The sequence below is a fragment of the Biomphalaria glabrata genome, chromosome 11 (genome assembly GCF_947242115.1).
Source record: "Biomphalaria glabrata chromosome 11, xgBioGlab47.1, whole genome shotgun sequence".
Lineage (NCBI taxonomy): Eukaryota > Metazoa > Mollusca > Gastropoda > Planorbidae > Biomphalaria > Biomphalaria glabrata.
Window position 1 is genome coordinate 27,549,318 of NC_074721.1, and position 13,001 is coordinate 27,562,318.

The 13,001-nt window shown below is 36.6% G+C and overlaps 1 protein-coding gene across 1 annotated transcript; it reads left to right on the forward strand.

The window, feature by feature from the left end:
• The first annotated feature begins 4,926 nt into the window (after positions 1-4,926).
• LOC106073488 (ficolin-2-like) lies at positions 4,927-11,068 on the forward strand. Its single transcript, XM_056004540.1, has 2 exons — positions 4,927-5,086; positions 9,874-11,068. Exons 1-2 carry the CDS (start codon positions 5,035-5,037, stop codon positions 10,536-10,538), a joined length of 717 nt encoding a protein of 238 aa, XP_055860515.1. The 5' UTR covers positions 4,927-5,034; the 3' UTR covers positions 10,539-11,068.
• Positions 11,069-13,001: the final 1,933 nt, after the last annotated feature.

Genomic DNA, 13,001 nt, shown 5'->3' on the forward strand with positions numbered 1-13,001 from the left:
TGAAAACATCAGCAGACTTGAAAGGTATATTAGAAAGAAAAAACCCAGACGTAGTTGCAGGAACAAAAAAAAAATCCTGAAATTCATGGAGGAACTTTGTTAGCAATTTAAAATAAATCATTACCAATATTAATCAAACAGAAACATCTTACTCTAAAACACATGCAACCTAACACGATTACACTAAACTGCATTAAAGTTTCAACAACTATTCTTATCAGAAATATAACATTAAACAACAAGTTGATGATCTCTGGATTTCATTAAAATCGATGCTTTATAAAAGGATAGAAAATCAGATACCAACTATATACACTTCCATAAAAATAATAAACGCTGGTTTATTAATAAATTTAAAAAACTTTACAAACAGAAAGAAAATTTATAAAGTAATTTAAAAAAGTATTTCAGAAAAAGTTTAAAAAAGTATATTAAATGTTAAAACCTAACCCTAAAGTAAGTAGACAGCTGTAAAGGAAAATACAAAAATATGCAATATCTATGCATAATAAAATAATAATAATAAAAAAACAGTTGGGCGCACATTAAATCTAAGAAAAAGGAAACAACAGATGTAGCACCAATAAAAAGTAAAAAAAATATATCTCACAATGATAATAAAACTAAGGCTAACATTCTAAATGAATAATTTTCATCAGCATTCTCAGCCCCAGAAGACAAAGACACATTGCTTCATTCAAACCAAGTGATATAGATGTACAAGAAAAGGGGACCCAATAACTTTAAGCCAATATAGTCAACATAAAACCACCTTCAACATATGGACCTGATGGTATTTTAGCTAGATTACTCAAAGAACTAAGCAATGAGCTATCACCAGTGTTCAAAATATATTTTCAGGCATCTCTTAATAAGCATAGAGAACCGAGTGAATAAAAAGAACTAACGTCACTCCCCTATTGAAAACAATAACGACAAAAAAGAGATCTAAATTAAATTCTACTTATATATATACATAAACTCATTCAATTGACAGTGAAGTTATTTGGATTCCGAGTTGTCAAGTTTTTCAAGTTGTAAGTGGCTTGCGTGGCTGTTAATTGACGAGTTGGAACATTTGAATATTTGTGAGTTGTTATGCCTTCCAATATCTCAAGGCTCGCCTAAGGGACGTATTGACTTAGTCTGAAGTCCTCTGGCGCCGTTCGGTGCATTGGTCGGTGAGCTGTCTACTCAAAGATCTGTCACTGACAATGTTTGAAGTCTCCTCCCATCTGGTGTCCACTGTTTTGCGTACATAAAGATCTGTCACTGACAATGTTTGAAGTCTCCTCCCATCTGGTGTCCACTGTTTTGCGGTGCTTCATCAAGTTTGGCGCCAAGTTATACGATGACGTCCCTGTTTGCGCTTTTTTGGCCTCCATGTCATCGCAACTCTTGGTTTTAGGAAAATACTTTTAATTGGCCGTCACCATGACATTTGCTCTGTAGAGCGAATAGTTGTAGTCACACAATTGACAGATAAAAAAGGAACACACATTCTATCATGTAAAAGAACGTACATATTATATAAACTCTTATACAGGGCTGCACCAGGCCATCGCCACAGCCACGGACCTAACCTCTTATATAGGGCTGCACCAGGCCATCGCCACAGCCACGGACCTAACCTCTTATATAGGGCTGCAGCAGGCCATCGCCACAGCCACGGACCTAACCTCTTATACAGGGCTGCACCAGGTCATCGCCACAGCCTCAGGCCTAACCTCTTATACAGGGCTGCACTAGGCCATCGCCACAGCCACGGGCCTAACCTCTTATATAGGGCTGCAGCAGGCCATCGCCACAGCCACAGACCTAACCTCTTATACAGGGCTGCAGCAGGTCATCGCCACAGCCACGGACCTAACCTCTTATACAGGGCTGCACCAGGTCATCGCCACAGCCACGGACCTAACCTCTTATACAGGGCTGCAGCAGGCCATCGCCACAGCCACGGACCTAACCTCTTATACAGGGCTGCACCAGGTCATCGCCACAGCCTCAGGCCTAACCTCTTATACAGGGCTGCACTAGGCCATCGCCACAGCCACGGGCCTAACCTCTTATATAGGGCTGCAGCAGGCCATCGCCACAGCCACAGACCTAACCTCTTATACAGGGCTGCAGCAGGTCATCGCCACAGCCACGGACCTAACCTCTTATACAGGGCTGCACCAGGTCATCGCCACAGCCACGGACCTAACCTCTTATACAGGGCTGCAGCAGGCCATCGCCACAGCCACGGACCTAACCTCTTATACAGGGCTGCACCAGGTCATCGCCACAGCCTCAGGCCTAACCTCTTATACAGGGCTGCACTAGGCCATCGCCACAGCCACGGGCCTAACCTCTTATATAGGGCTGCAGCAGGCCATCGCCACAGCCACAGACCTAACCTCTTATACAGGGCTGCAGCAGGTCATCGCCACAGCCACGGACCTAACCTCTTATACAGGGCTGCACCAGGTCATCGCCACAGCCACGGACCTAACCTCTTATACAGGGCTGCACCAGGTCATCGCCACAGCCACGGACCTAACCTCTTATACAGGGCTGCAGCAGGCCATCGCCACAGCCACAGACCTAACCTCTTATACAGGGCTGCAGCAGGTCATCGCCACAGCCACGGACCTAACCTCTTATACAGGGCTGCACCAGGTCATCGCCACAGCCACAGACCTAACCTCTTATACAGGCTACAAAGACTGATTCATGGACATTAATGTCGTAACCCTGCCTTGCGACAGTGCTTGTGGTGCGTACGAGCGTAGTATTGAACCAGAACAGGAAGGCGCTAGGATAGAGAGAATAACAGGGTATCAAAAGATTGTGGAGAGTCTGAATTGTTGGAAATAACGGAGCCGTATTTTGTGCTGCCTGAAGATTGTAGTGGGGAGCTTTTAGCGAAGCGGGGAAGGCTGTCGTTGGTCCGTATTCAAGTTTTTGGTGAAAGGACTGGTAAAATTCGTAACAAGACTCTTAGGATGCAGAAGACTGTTATGTGTTTGTTCTGGTAAATAAACACACTTATTTATTTACTGTATAATAGTTTAGAGTTGCCTGCTTTTGATTTACAACATTGAGATTCTTCATTTAATTTACATATTTATGGTATCAAGAGTAATATAGTAACATATAACATAATAAATTTGTTTCATAACTTCTATTTTTGATTATTGTCAAGATAGTCAGAGTATTGTTTATTGTTTACATGCAGCCAAATTTTACATTTTTTTGACTTGTGTATAACTAATGATTTTGTTAGCGGCCCCCGAAAGGGGAAAAGACGCTATTAGTTTTGTGCAAAATGTCTGTCCGTCTGTCCATCTGTTCGTCCGTCCCGTTTAGATCTCGTAAACTAGAAAAGATATTGAAAATCCGACATCACAATATTTTAGACCATTCAAAGTTCTGATGCAACGGCTACTTTTTTTTTCTGAAAGCGAAAAATCTAATTTTTAAAATCAGTTATGCAAGCAGTTTTTTAAAGAGAAAACGCTAATTAGTATGCTTAATAAGTTAGACCTACATTAAAACGAATAGTAATATTGTAAACGTCATTTTCGTGTAAATGTTTATATTGAGGAAATCATTTATTTTTTTTTTGTTGAGCATTCAAAAAAGAGATTGATCCTCTTCAAAACAATTACATCTAATATAAGACCAGTTAGGCCAGTAGAGGCGCGGTAGCTGATCGGTAAAGCGCTTGGCTTCTGAACAGGGGACCACGGGTTCGAATCCTGGTGAAGACTGGGATTTTTTACTTCTGAATCCTTGGACGCCTCTGAGTCCACCCAGCTCCAATGGGTACCTGATATAAGTTGGGGGAAAGTAAAGGCGGTTGGTCGTTGTGCTGGCAACATGGCACCCTCGTTAACAGTAGGCCACAAAAACAGATGCACTTTACATCATTTGCCCTATAGACCACAAGGTCTGAAAAAGGAACTAGTTAGGCCAGGTACACATCTAACTTTGCATTCACTTGTACCTATCCTTTGATCTGCTGTACCGTTGGGGCACTACACAAGATCTGTCAACCTTCTTTCTCCATTCTTATCTCTAATTTGTCTTTGATATAATTTCATTTGGATGTTCTTTCTGAAAATATTGAAGCCTGCCTGGGTGGATCACTTCGAGGGCCGATTTTGAGTTTGTGTTTCCACATAAACTGTCTTTGTAATCTTGTTTTATTTTAGAAAAAGTTTTTAATGCACTAGTTTTTAAAATCTCTTTCCAAACATTAATATGACCTATTATAGCAGTACCATAAGCGAATTAAAAACATATACAAATAATATATGTTATATTTTTTCTTACCTAAACATTTAGCATTTATTGTATTAGAAAACCCACAGGATGTTACAAAAGCTTAAAACACGAATGTTTCCTAATAAAAAGTAATCGACATATATGTTGTGTATATCTACACGCACAAATGAACCTAACTACTTTTTGTTACATTAAGAATCAGTTTTTAACTTCATTTGGTTAAAGTTAATTTAAATGTATTTTAAGTTTTCCTTTTTATTGTTGTGAACCTTTATCTCCTGTTACAGAAAACATAAAAATTACTCTCGATTCTAAAACTCATGTTGTCATTCAATGATTTATGACGTAGCATCTTTTTTTTTTAAACTTTGATAGATCAAGTGATTGTTAGAGTGCATAATTACATATCCGTGTTTTAAGAGTTATAAAGAGCTAAAGGTCATTACCTGCGTCAGTTTTCAACAACTATGATCCTTTTAGATCTATTGATAACATTGTTTTCCATGTATACAGGTAACTACGCTGTATCTCACTATATCCTGTTCGCAGTAATAACGTGGTAGGTTATGGCACTCCTCACATCTGTGACATGACAACAGGATACATTGGGGAACATGCAAATTCTCCATGCATTACTCAATAGTGTGGTTCTTCCCCTCACAGGATGCATATAAATATAAAATACGTAAGGACACAAAGTGATTGTTGGAGGACCATTAGGCATAAAAGAAAACAAAATTCTGAAACAAAGGAACATCACAAATGCTTTTGTTTATTTGTGTTCTTCTTACTGCTGTAACACAGATCAATGCAGGTAGTTTTTTTTTAAATCTGTATCGTATATTATAAGAAAAGTAAACTAGCACGTTTTAACTAATGTCACTTATTCCGCACAAGAGACAATCGTAGATCAAAGGCGATCATCTTTGCTGAGCTAAAGGAGGACGGCGTAAAAGAGTTGTCCTTTAGTAACGATAAACTTATGCGCCATTTTCTCCTCACTGACAGATAGCAAAATTCTGACGTTTCATAAACATATACATACATTTTATTTTAATAAAATAATAACTTTCATCAACATACCACAATATGATGAGTGCGACGTTTAATCACTAAAGACATTGTAACATTTTAGGTAGATTGTACATCGACAAACACAACACTTTTTTTATGACCTACTTCAAGAATTCAATAATGCAGCTTCAAATCATAACTCTTCTTTTTCTCTTTAAAACATGGAGCTTGACGTATCTCCACATTAAAATGTGGCTCACTTCTCTCAGACTTGCCGCCACGCGGTCATAATTCATCAAATGAGCTTTTTTTTTTCATTTATAATTTTAGGCCTAATAAAAACTGCTACGATTTCTGTTACTATTGCACTCGTGACAAATTGATAGCTATATAAACAATTAGTACGGCAGTTAACACGCGATATATTCATTTTGTTTTTTAAATTGATATTTCCCTTTATTTTTAAATTGATGTGCACTAGGTAAGGGAGTGAACACGAACAAATAAGCTTTATTACTGTATTTATGGTAGTGTCCCTTTTGATTTGAACCGCATATATTTATTCAAAGAACAGACGGTATTATTCACTTTAAAGCTCAAAAATCTGAAATACAACGTGTGCATACAAATAAATGATAATTAAAATAAACATGGAATGAATGTTGTAGGGGTTGAAAATGTCTTTTTTTTTCAGTCTATGGTGAGACAAACTAATAAAAGATTATACCACTAGTAGATCAGGGAGGGGTCAGGAGAGGCAGTTCACACCCTTTCTACGACCTCATCCCTTTGTTCAGACAGTGAAATAATAGTAGTTTGCTAGTTTTTTCTTATATAACTTATCCCTAAATATGCAAATGTTAAATATATATATATATATATAGATCTTTCCTCTTTGAATTAGATCTAGAATTAGAGTTAGATCTAGACTGTCTAGAGTCTAGACTTAGATGTCGGCTTAGTTAGATGAATGGGATTATAAAATACATCTGGACTTCTAACTTTGCAGATAAAAGGAACGAATTTATGTAAATATGCTTTTGAAAGACAAATTTGAAACCTAATTTTATTAAATAATGAAATCAATAGGCTATATTTTGTAATTTTCATGTGTCAAAAAACTATCTGCGCAAAGTATAGTTCTTAAAATTAGATCTAGATCCTATCGATTTTTTTCTCACGTAAACATGATAAACATGGCCTAGATTAATAAGATACTTTTACTTTCATAAAGTTGGGCAACTTTTCTTTTTTATGGTCTTCAAATTTGTTTTAGGGCTACTATACATACGGCTCCCTTTAGTACCCAAGAAACATTTCTTCCAAGTTTTATCAAGATTGGTGAAACGGTTTTAATTTCTATGCGGGACATACATACATACTGTTACGAATCTCACTATTCAGGCTCTCTGCAAACTGCACCATACACCACCAACTTAAAGAACTTGACAACTCAGGGCTCCAAAATAACGTATAGGTTTAATGTCCATAAATAACAGCCAATACTGTACAATTGGCAGCACGTAGAACAGTACCAACGTACCAACTCTAGCACTGGCTTCTCCGTCTCGTTCCGGGCTTGCATTGGGTTCAACAGTTCAGGAATGACTTCACACACTAGGCTCGTTGTGTCGGACTCGATCAAGACGCCGTTCGTCTCAACTGTACTTGATAGTACTCCGCACTGAACCGTCGTAATGCTCCGTACAGAACCACACCACTGAACTGTGCTGTAGTCGACCGTGTTCTGAACCCCTGTCGTGAACCTCCTTTCTTAACATTGCTGTATTGAGCCCCTTTTCTTGACCGACTTGACTGTGTCACCTCCACTCTTTATATAGGGTCCCTTCTGGCCTTCTAGAACCGGACAGAACGCCGCTCGAGGTTTCTAGGTGGTCAGATGACTACAACTCTCGTGACGCTCCTGAGCTCTGTTCACGACGTCGATCCTTCCCGAACTATCATGTTGACACTCGTCTCGGCCGACCGTCCGAACTCGTCACGGTTGACCGCTTGTCTAACGCTGGCCTGGTGTGACTTGCGTCGGCTGACTACACTCACACCACTACCCCCATCTGTGCCACGACCAGGTTTACAACAATACATACATACATACGCCTTACTTTCTACTTAATAGTATAAGAAGAAGAAGATAATATGAGGAAGATTTACAACTTAATTTATTTATTTTTTTTTTTATTTTGAACACAATCTTTTTACTGTTAAAACCTCACAGCACCTTTATATTCAATGATTATATCTGCTTCTATTTCTCCTATACTAAAAGTTTAAGGGTTAGGGTCTAAAAAAAGAATAGTTTCATTGTTAAAACTCTGTTTGTGTGTATCATTAACTGCCAATGCTTTTTGCATAACTTTCGATGCGCTAGATGAAAAAGGGCTCATACCAAAAAATTGTATTTTATAATGTTTAATGTAGTGGAGGAAATAAGTGATTACAGGGTTAAAGTTTTTATTTTTGGTTGAGGGTTATAGAACGGGTCTTTTGTAATTAAAAGTGAAAAACTAAATTCTAGGTCCCTTCGTTATACGTTACGATTTGCAGGATGAAATAATTAAAAAAATGGCCCCTTGCCAAAAAATATAATACCTATCAAATATTTCGAAGAGAACTGAAAGACAGAAGGAGAAAAATAGTGCGAAATTATGAAAAAAAGACTTATTATTAAGATGGATTGCTTCGTGGTAGAATTGATACTCGAATTCAAGGACCTGTTCAATTAAACCTATTAGATACAATCATGGATTCCCCCCCCCCCGGCGGAAAAAAATTATATATATATATATATATATATATATATATATATATATATATATATATATATATATATGTGTGTGTGTGTGTGTGTGTGTGTGTGTGTACATAATTAATCTTTATTACATTCTGACCCTTTCGGAAGACGTTTATTGTTTATTGTAGACTCCCCGCCCTTGCTAGCAAGGGGGTCTGGGGGAGTTCGTAGCGCCGGGCACTATTTCTGGTATTGAAAGCCAACAAAATGCATATTCTGAGGTATCTACAGTGCATTATCTTGCTATTAAAAAGTTTTATTTCAAAAACCTAATGTGCTATTCTTACTGACTTAGACCCTCTCGCGCCGTTCGGCGCATTTTCCGGCAAACTGTTTCCGCAACTCATATTTTGCGTAATTCATTTTGTGTGAGAACATGTACCGCAAAACCTCATGCGACGCTCTGTCACAACCTTACTAAGGATTCGACTCCCAGTTCGGCATATGGTTTCTTTTATTTAGACCCGATCTCTATGACTGACTCCTAAAATCTGTCTTAGCCATCTTTGTTGAGATACATTTAATGATTTTCAATTTCGGCAGAAGACTATTCACACTTTATTAATGGAGCCCAAGCCACTGGTAGAAATTTGTAACCTTTCTTGACTACTCTCTTGGAATTACATGCCTGTATTTCGCTTTAGATTTTATATCGAAAAGGAAAGTTTTTTCGTCAAATCATCTGTTGAGGGATTTTAAACTAAGGAATCTCGAGTTTTTTTGTTTTGTTTTTAATTCAAAACCCCATTTAGCTACGATTTAAGAATTCGGTCACTATAGTTTGCTTTAAAATAATATTGAAGAGAGAGGTTTTCAACTCTAAACGCTCTTTAGGAAAATTTTAAACTCAAAACCATCTGGAGGGGTTTTAAACTTTAAAGTAAAAGCCATCTGGAGGAGGGGGGTTTACACTCAAAACCCCTTTGGCTACGCTCATAGATTTTATAGTGTGTAATTTGCTTTTTTTTATATTGAAGTGGTACTTTTTAGCTTCAAACCCCAACTGGAGGGGGGGGGGGGTTAAAACTCAAAACCCCTTTGGCTACGCTCATAGAATTTTGAGTGTGTAATTTGCTTTTTTTATTTTGAAGATGGGGTTTATCGTAAATTTTGGAGGGGGGTTTAAAATCAAAATCTTTCTTAACTGTGCTGTTGGAATTTGGGGATTGTTGTTTGCATTTTTTTGGTTTTGTTTTATAGAAGAGGGGGATTTAACTGCAAAAACCTCTGGTAGGGGGTTTAAAATTCAAAACCCCCTTTAGTGGGTTTTAAACTCAAAGTCCCCTGGTAGAGGGATTTGTATCTCAAAACCCCCTGATAGGGGTTTTTTATATCTCAAAACCCCCTGGTAGGGGGATTTAAACTCAAAACCCCCTGGTAGAGGGTTTTTAACTCAAAACTGCTTCGGCTGTGCTGTGGTAAGTGATGATTTAGTATTAAAATCTCACCTAAATTAAACAAAATAAAAGCGAAAATCATTCACTTAATTCGGTTCCCCCCCCCCGCGGGGGGGGGATTTCATTTCGGGGGGGTTTGAGCCCCAAGAACCCCCCCTGGATACGCCCATGGATACAATACTTAGTGAACAATGAAATGTAAAGAAGAAAGAAAAGAAAATATTTTACTTGTGTGCTTAACATTATTACTATAATAATTGCGACAATAAAGAGGGGGGTCAATGGCAAAATGAATAATACATAGCAGTGGAACAAAGCAATTAGACTAGAGGTAGTTGGTTTGATTAAAGTTAATACCAATTCTTTTTATTTACTTAGGACCATCTGCTGGCTTCGAGTTTTCCAAAAACTTAAAAGCTTTGATATACGGTAGACCCGATTCCTGTAAAGATGTCTTCAGTAACACATCAAGAGTTGTGGTCATTCTTTCCAGCGGACTTGAGGTCATGTGCGACACAGACACTGATGGCGGAGGGTGGACAATCTTTCAAAGACGAATTACTGGAAATTTAAGTTTCTACAGAGGATGGGAAGAATACAAATATGGTTTTGGTGATGTGGCTACGGGAGAATTTTATCTTGGGAATGAGAACATACATCAAATAACAACAAAACGAAGGCATCAGCTTCGAATCGATTTGACCTTTAACCAAGCAAAATTCAGCGCCACATATTCTAGGTTTAGTTTGTACGGAGAACCAGAAGGATACAGACTAAAAGTTAGCTTCTATTCGGGTAACGCTGGAGATAATCTTGGACAATTTGATAATGTTAAATTTACGACGTTTGACAAAGACAATGATATCTATGCTGGGAACTGTGCTGATTTATATAAAGGTGCTTGGTGGTACACTAGCTGTCACGCAGCTAATCTGAATGGGATTTGGGGAAGCATTGAATACGGAACTGGACTTAACTGGCATAATACTACAGGATACTACCAATCAGTGACGATGAGTGAAATGAAATTTAGAGAAATTTAATACCAAAAAAAAGGCATTACTATTATTTTAGTTTTGTTAAAGAAATGCTTTATTTCATTTTCTCTTATGTAAATTATTTTGTTAACCTTATTCATTCCAATGTTGGTTTATTTTATTTTATTTTTTTATTTTTTTTTTGCTTTTTTTTTTCTGTTATAATACTATATTATGATTATGATCATGCAAATCTAATGAAGATTTTAAGATAATTGATAATAAGTAGCATTTTGTTTATTATTTGTAAAACTGCTTGTTTTTACACAATAAAGAGATATTCTAATATATTGTGTAGGCGCAAATATTCTTGATTCTTTGGTTCGTTGAGTGACTGACCTATAACTAATTACCCCAGTTGCCTTGGACGAAAAAATACAAACATTAACCAGTTGTTGTTTTTATTCTTGCACCAGGCATTACTAAGCACATTTTATTATCGAAACCGCAGCGTTTAAATTTACCCTATTATTCTTTATTACCTAATTCGACTCAACATGTTTTTGAAGACGTCATAATAAAAAACAATAGCACTTCTAGATTGTTCCTATTCTTTTTTTTAACCATGAAAATCTAGATAAGAAATCTTTGGCATCTGCAGTATTCTAAAATACTATTGTATTACATGTTTGTTTTAAGAAGAACGTCTGTAATGTATAATAAACAAATCTGATCTACCTAAAAATCCAACTAATTCTCACAGTGCAAATGATGCATAATTAATCAAGATCCCTTGTAAGAGGTAAAGCAGCTATTAGGTTTATGAAAAATGTCCGTCTGTGACACTCAGATCTCAAAAACTAAATGAAAGAAAACAATATTTATCACCATGCCTTGTGGTTTGCGTAGTTTACATGCAACGGCTACTTTGTTTTTTAAAAGCAAACCGTTTAGTTTATAAAATTAATTATGCAATTATAAAAATACACCAATTTTAAAACAATACATAAATGTAAGGAAGATTATGTTACAATATGTTAACAAAGAAAGGTAATGTTTTGTGTACTATCAGTATCACTAAGTCAAATATATTTATTGAAATATACAAGAAATGTTCACAAATAAAAATAAAAATTAGTCAACTGTGATTTTTCTGGTCAACTGTCTGCTCAAATTAAATAAAAACAGTTATGTTTGTTTATTAAGGCTAAGAATGCACTTTGTATGCAAATGTCACGCATATTTTTTTTTAAAGTAAACTTTTTATGCAGCGACTTTCGTGCAGTAGCGTGACGACCGAGGCAATACTAAACTAGTCCACTCACAACGTTTAAATTATCAGACTTTATTTACTTTTTTTTTAGTGTCACCATAAGGATAAAAGCTGCTTATTTTTGTGCGTTTTGTCTGCTGGTCAGTCTGTCCGTCACGTTTCGATAAAAAAAAATAGAAGCTAATGAAAATCTGATTAAGCCTTCCTAAAAATAGCAATAAATTTAAATATCTATAATAGATTGTTCGGATGTTCTTGTGAAAAAGAAAGCAATGCCGAATATTGTTTGTTTGCTGTTCTAACTTATATTACATTTAATTTTCGTGCTTAAATGTTGCAAAAACTCACGATTGATAATATGTTGTTCCGTTTTTTTAAGTAAATAGTAGAATAATGCTAAATGAAAATCTCTATACCTACTTATATTTTATACCCTAACCCTAACTACTAGACATAATTTACCCGCGGCCCGCAGGTCTTAATTTGCGTATCACTGTCGATAAAGTCACTGGGAGTGTTTTGTAAACAATTAAACGAAATAATAATGCTATAAGAAAGTGAATGCGTGAATTAAAAAATAGTATTAATTAACCTGGAAGACCCAGTAAATGTCTACTTCATTTTTTATGTAATTTTTACCATCAATACCCAGTGGTCCATCTATGGAACACAAGGGAACACAAGGGAAACAACTATTATGTTAAATTTTTCTTCTTACTGAATAATATCCCTTTTGCATATAGCTACCTCCGTGTCAAGTTGGGAACTCAAATTTCGACTGAAAAAAATATTTAATTACTGCTTTATACAACGTAAGACAAAACGTTTTGTAAGTATTAAATATTTAAATAATGTATTTAATAATTATATATAGTATTTAATACGAATTAGTTCTCTGTTTAGTATTAATTACATTTTTAAAATCATTGGGTCATGGGTGACCCATTGGGGATTTAGTGCCCGAGCTCGTCAGTCTAGATCTTCTTTACAACAGGACCAGCCAAAAGTTTAAATTAGCACCGAATCTGAATTACGTTGTGCGGTACGGCAGGAAGAACCAAGCGGCGCAGACAGAACGTTTAACTGTGAATGCAGCCGGTACCTAATTTTATGTGCCGGTATTTTTAAGTGGGCCACACTTCCAGTGTTGTCTTGTTTACTTTTTTTCTTAATCACAGTACACTCAAAAGTGTTCAATCCAAAGTGTTTTACTAAGAAGGTAAAATTAGAGAAAAAAAAAAAAAGGGGAAAAAAAA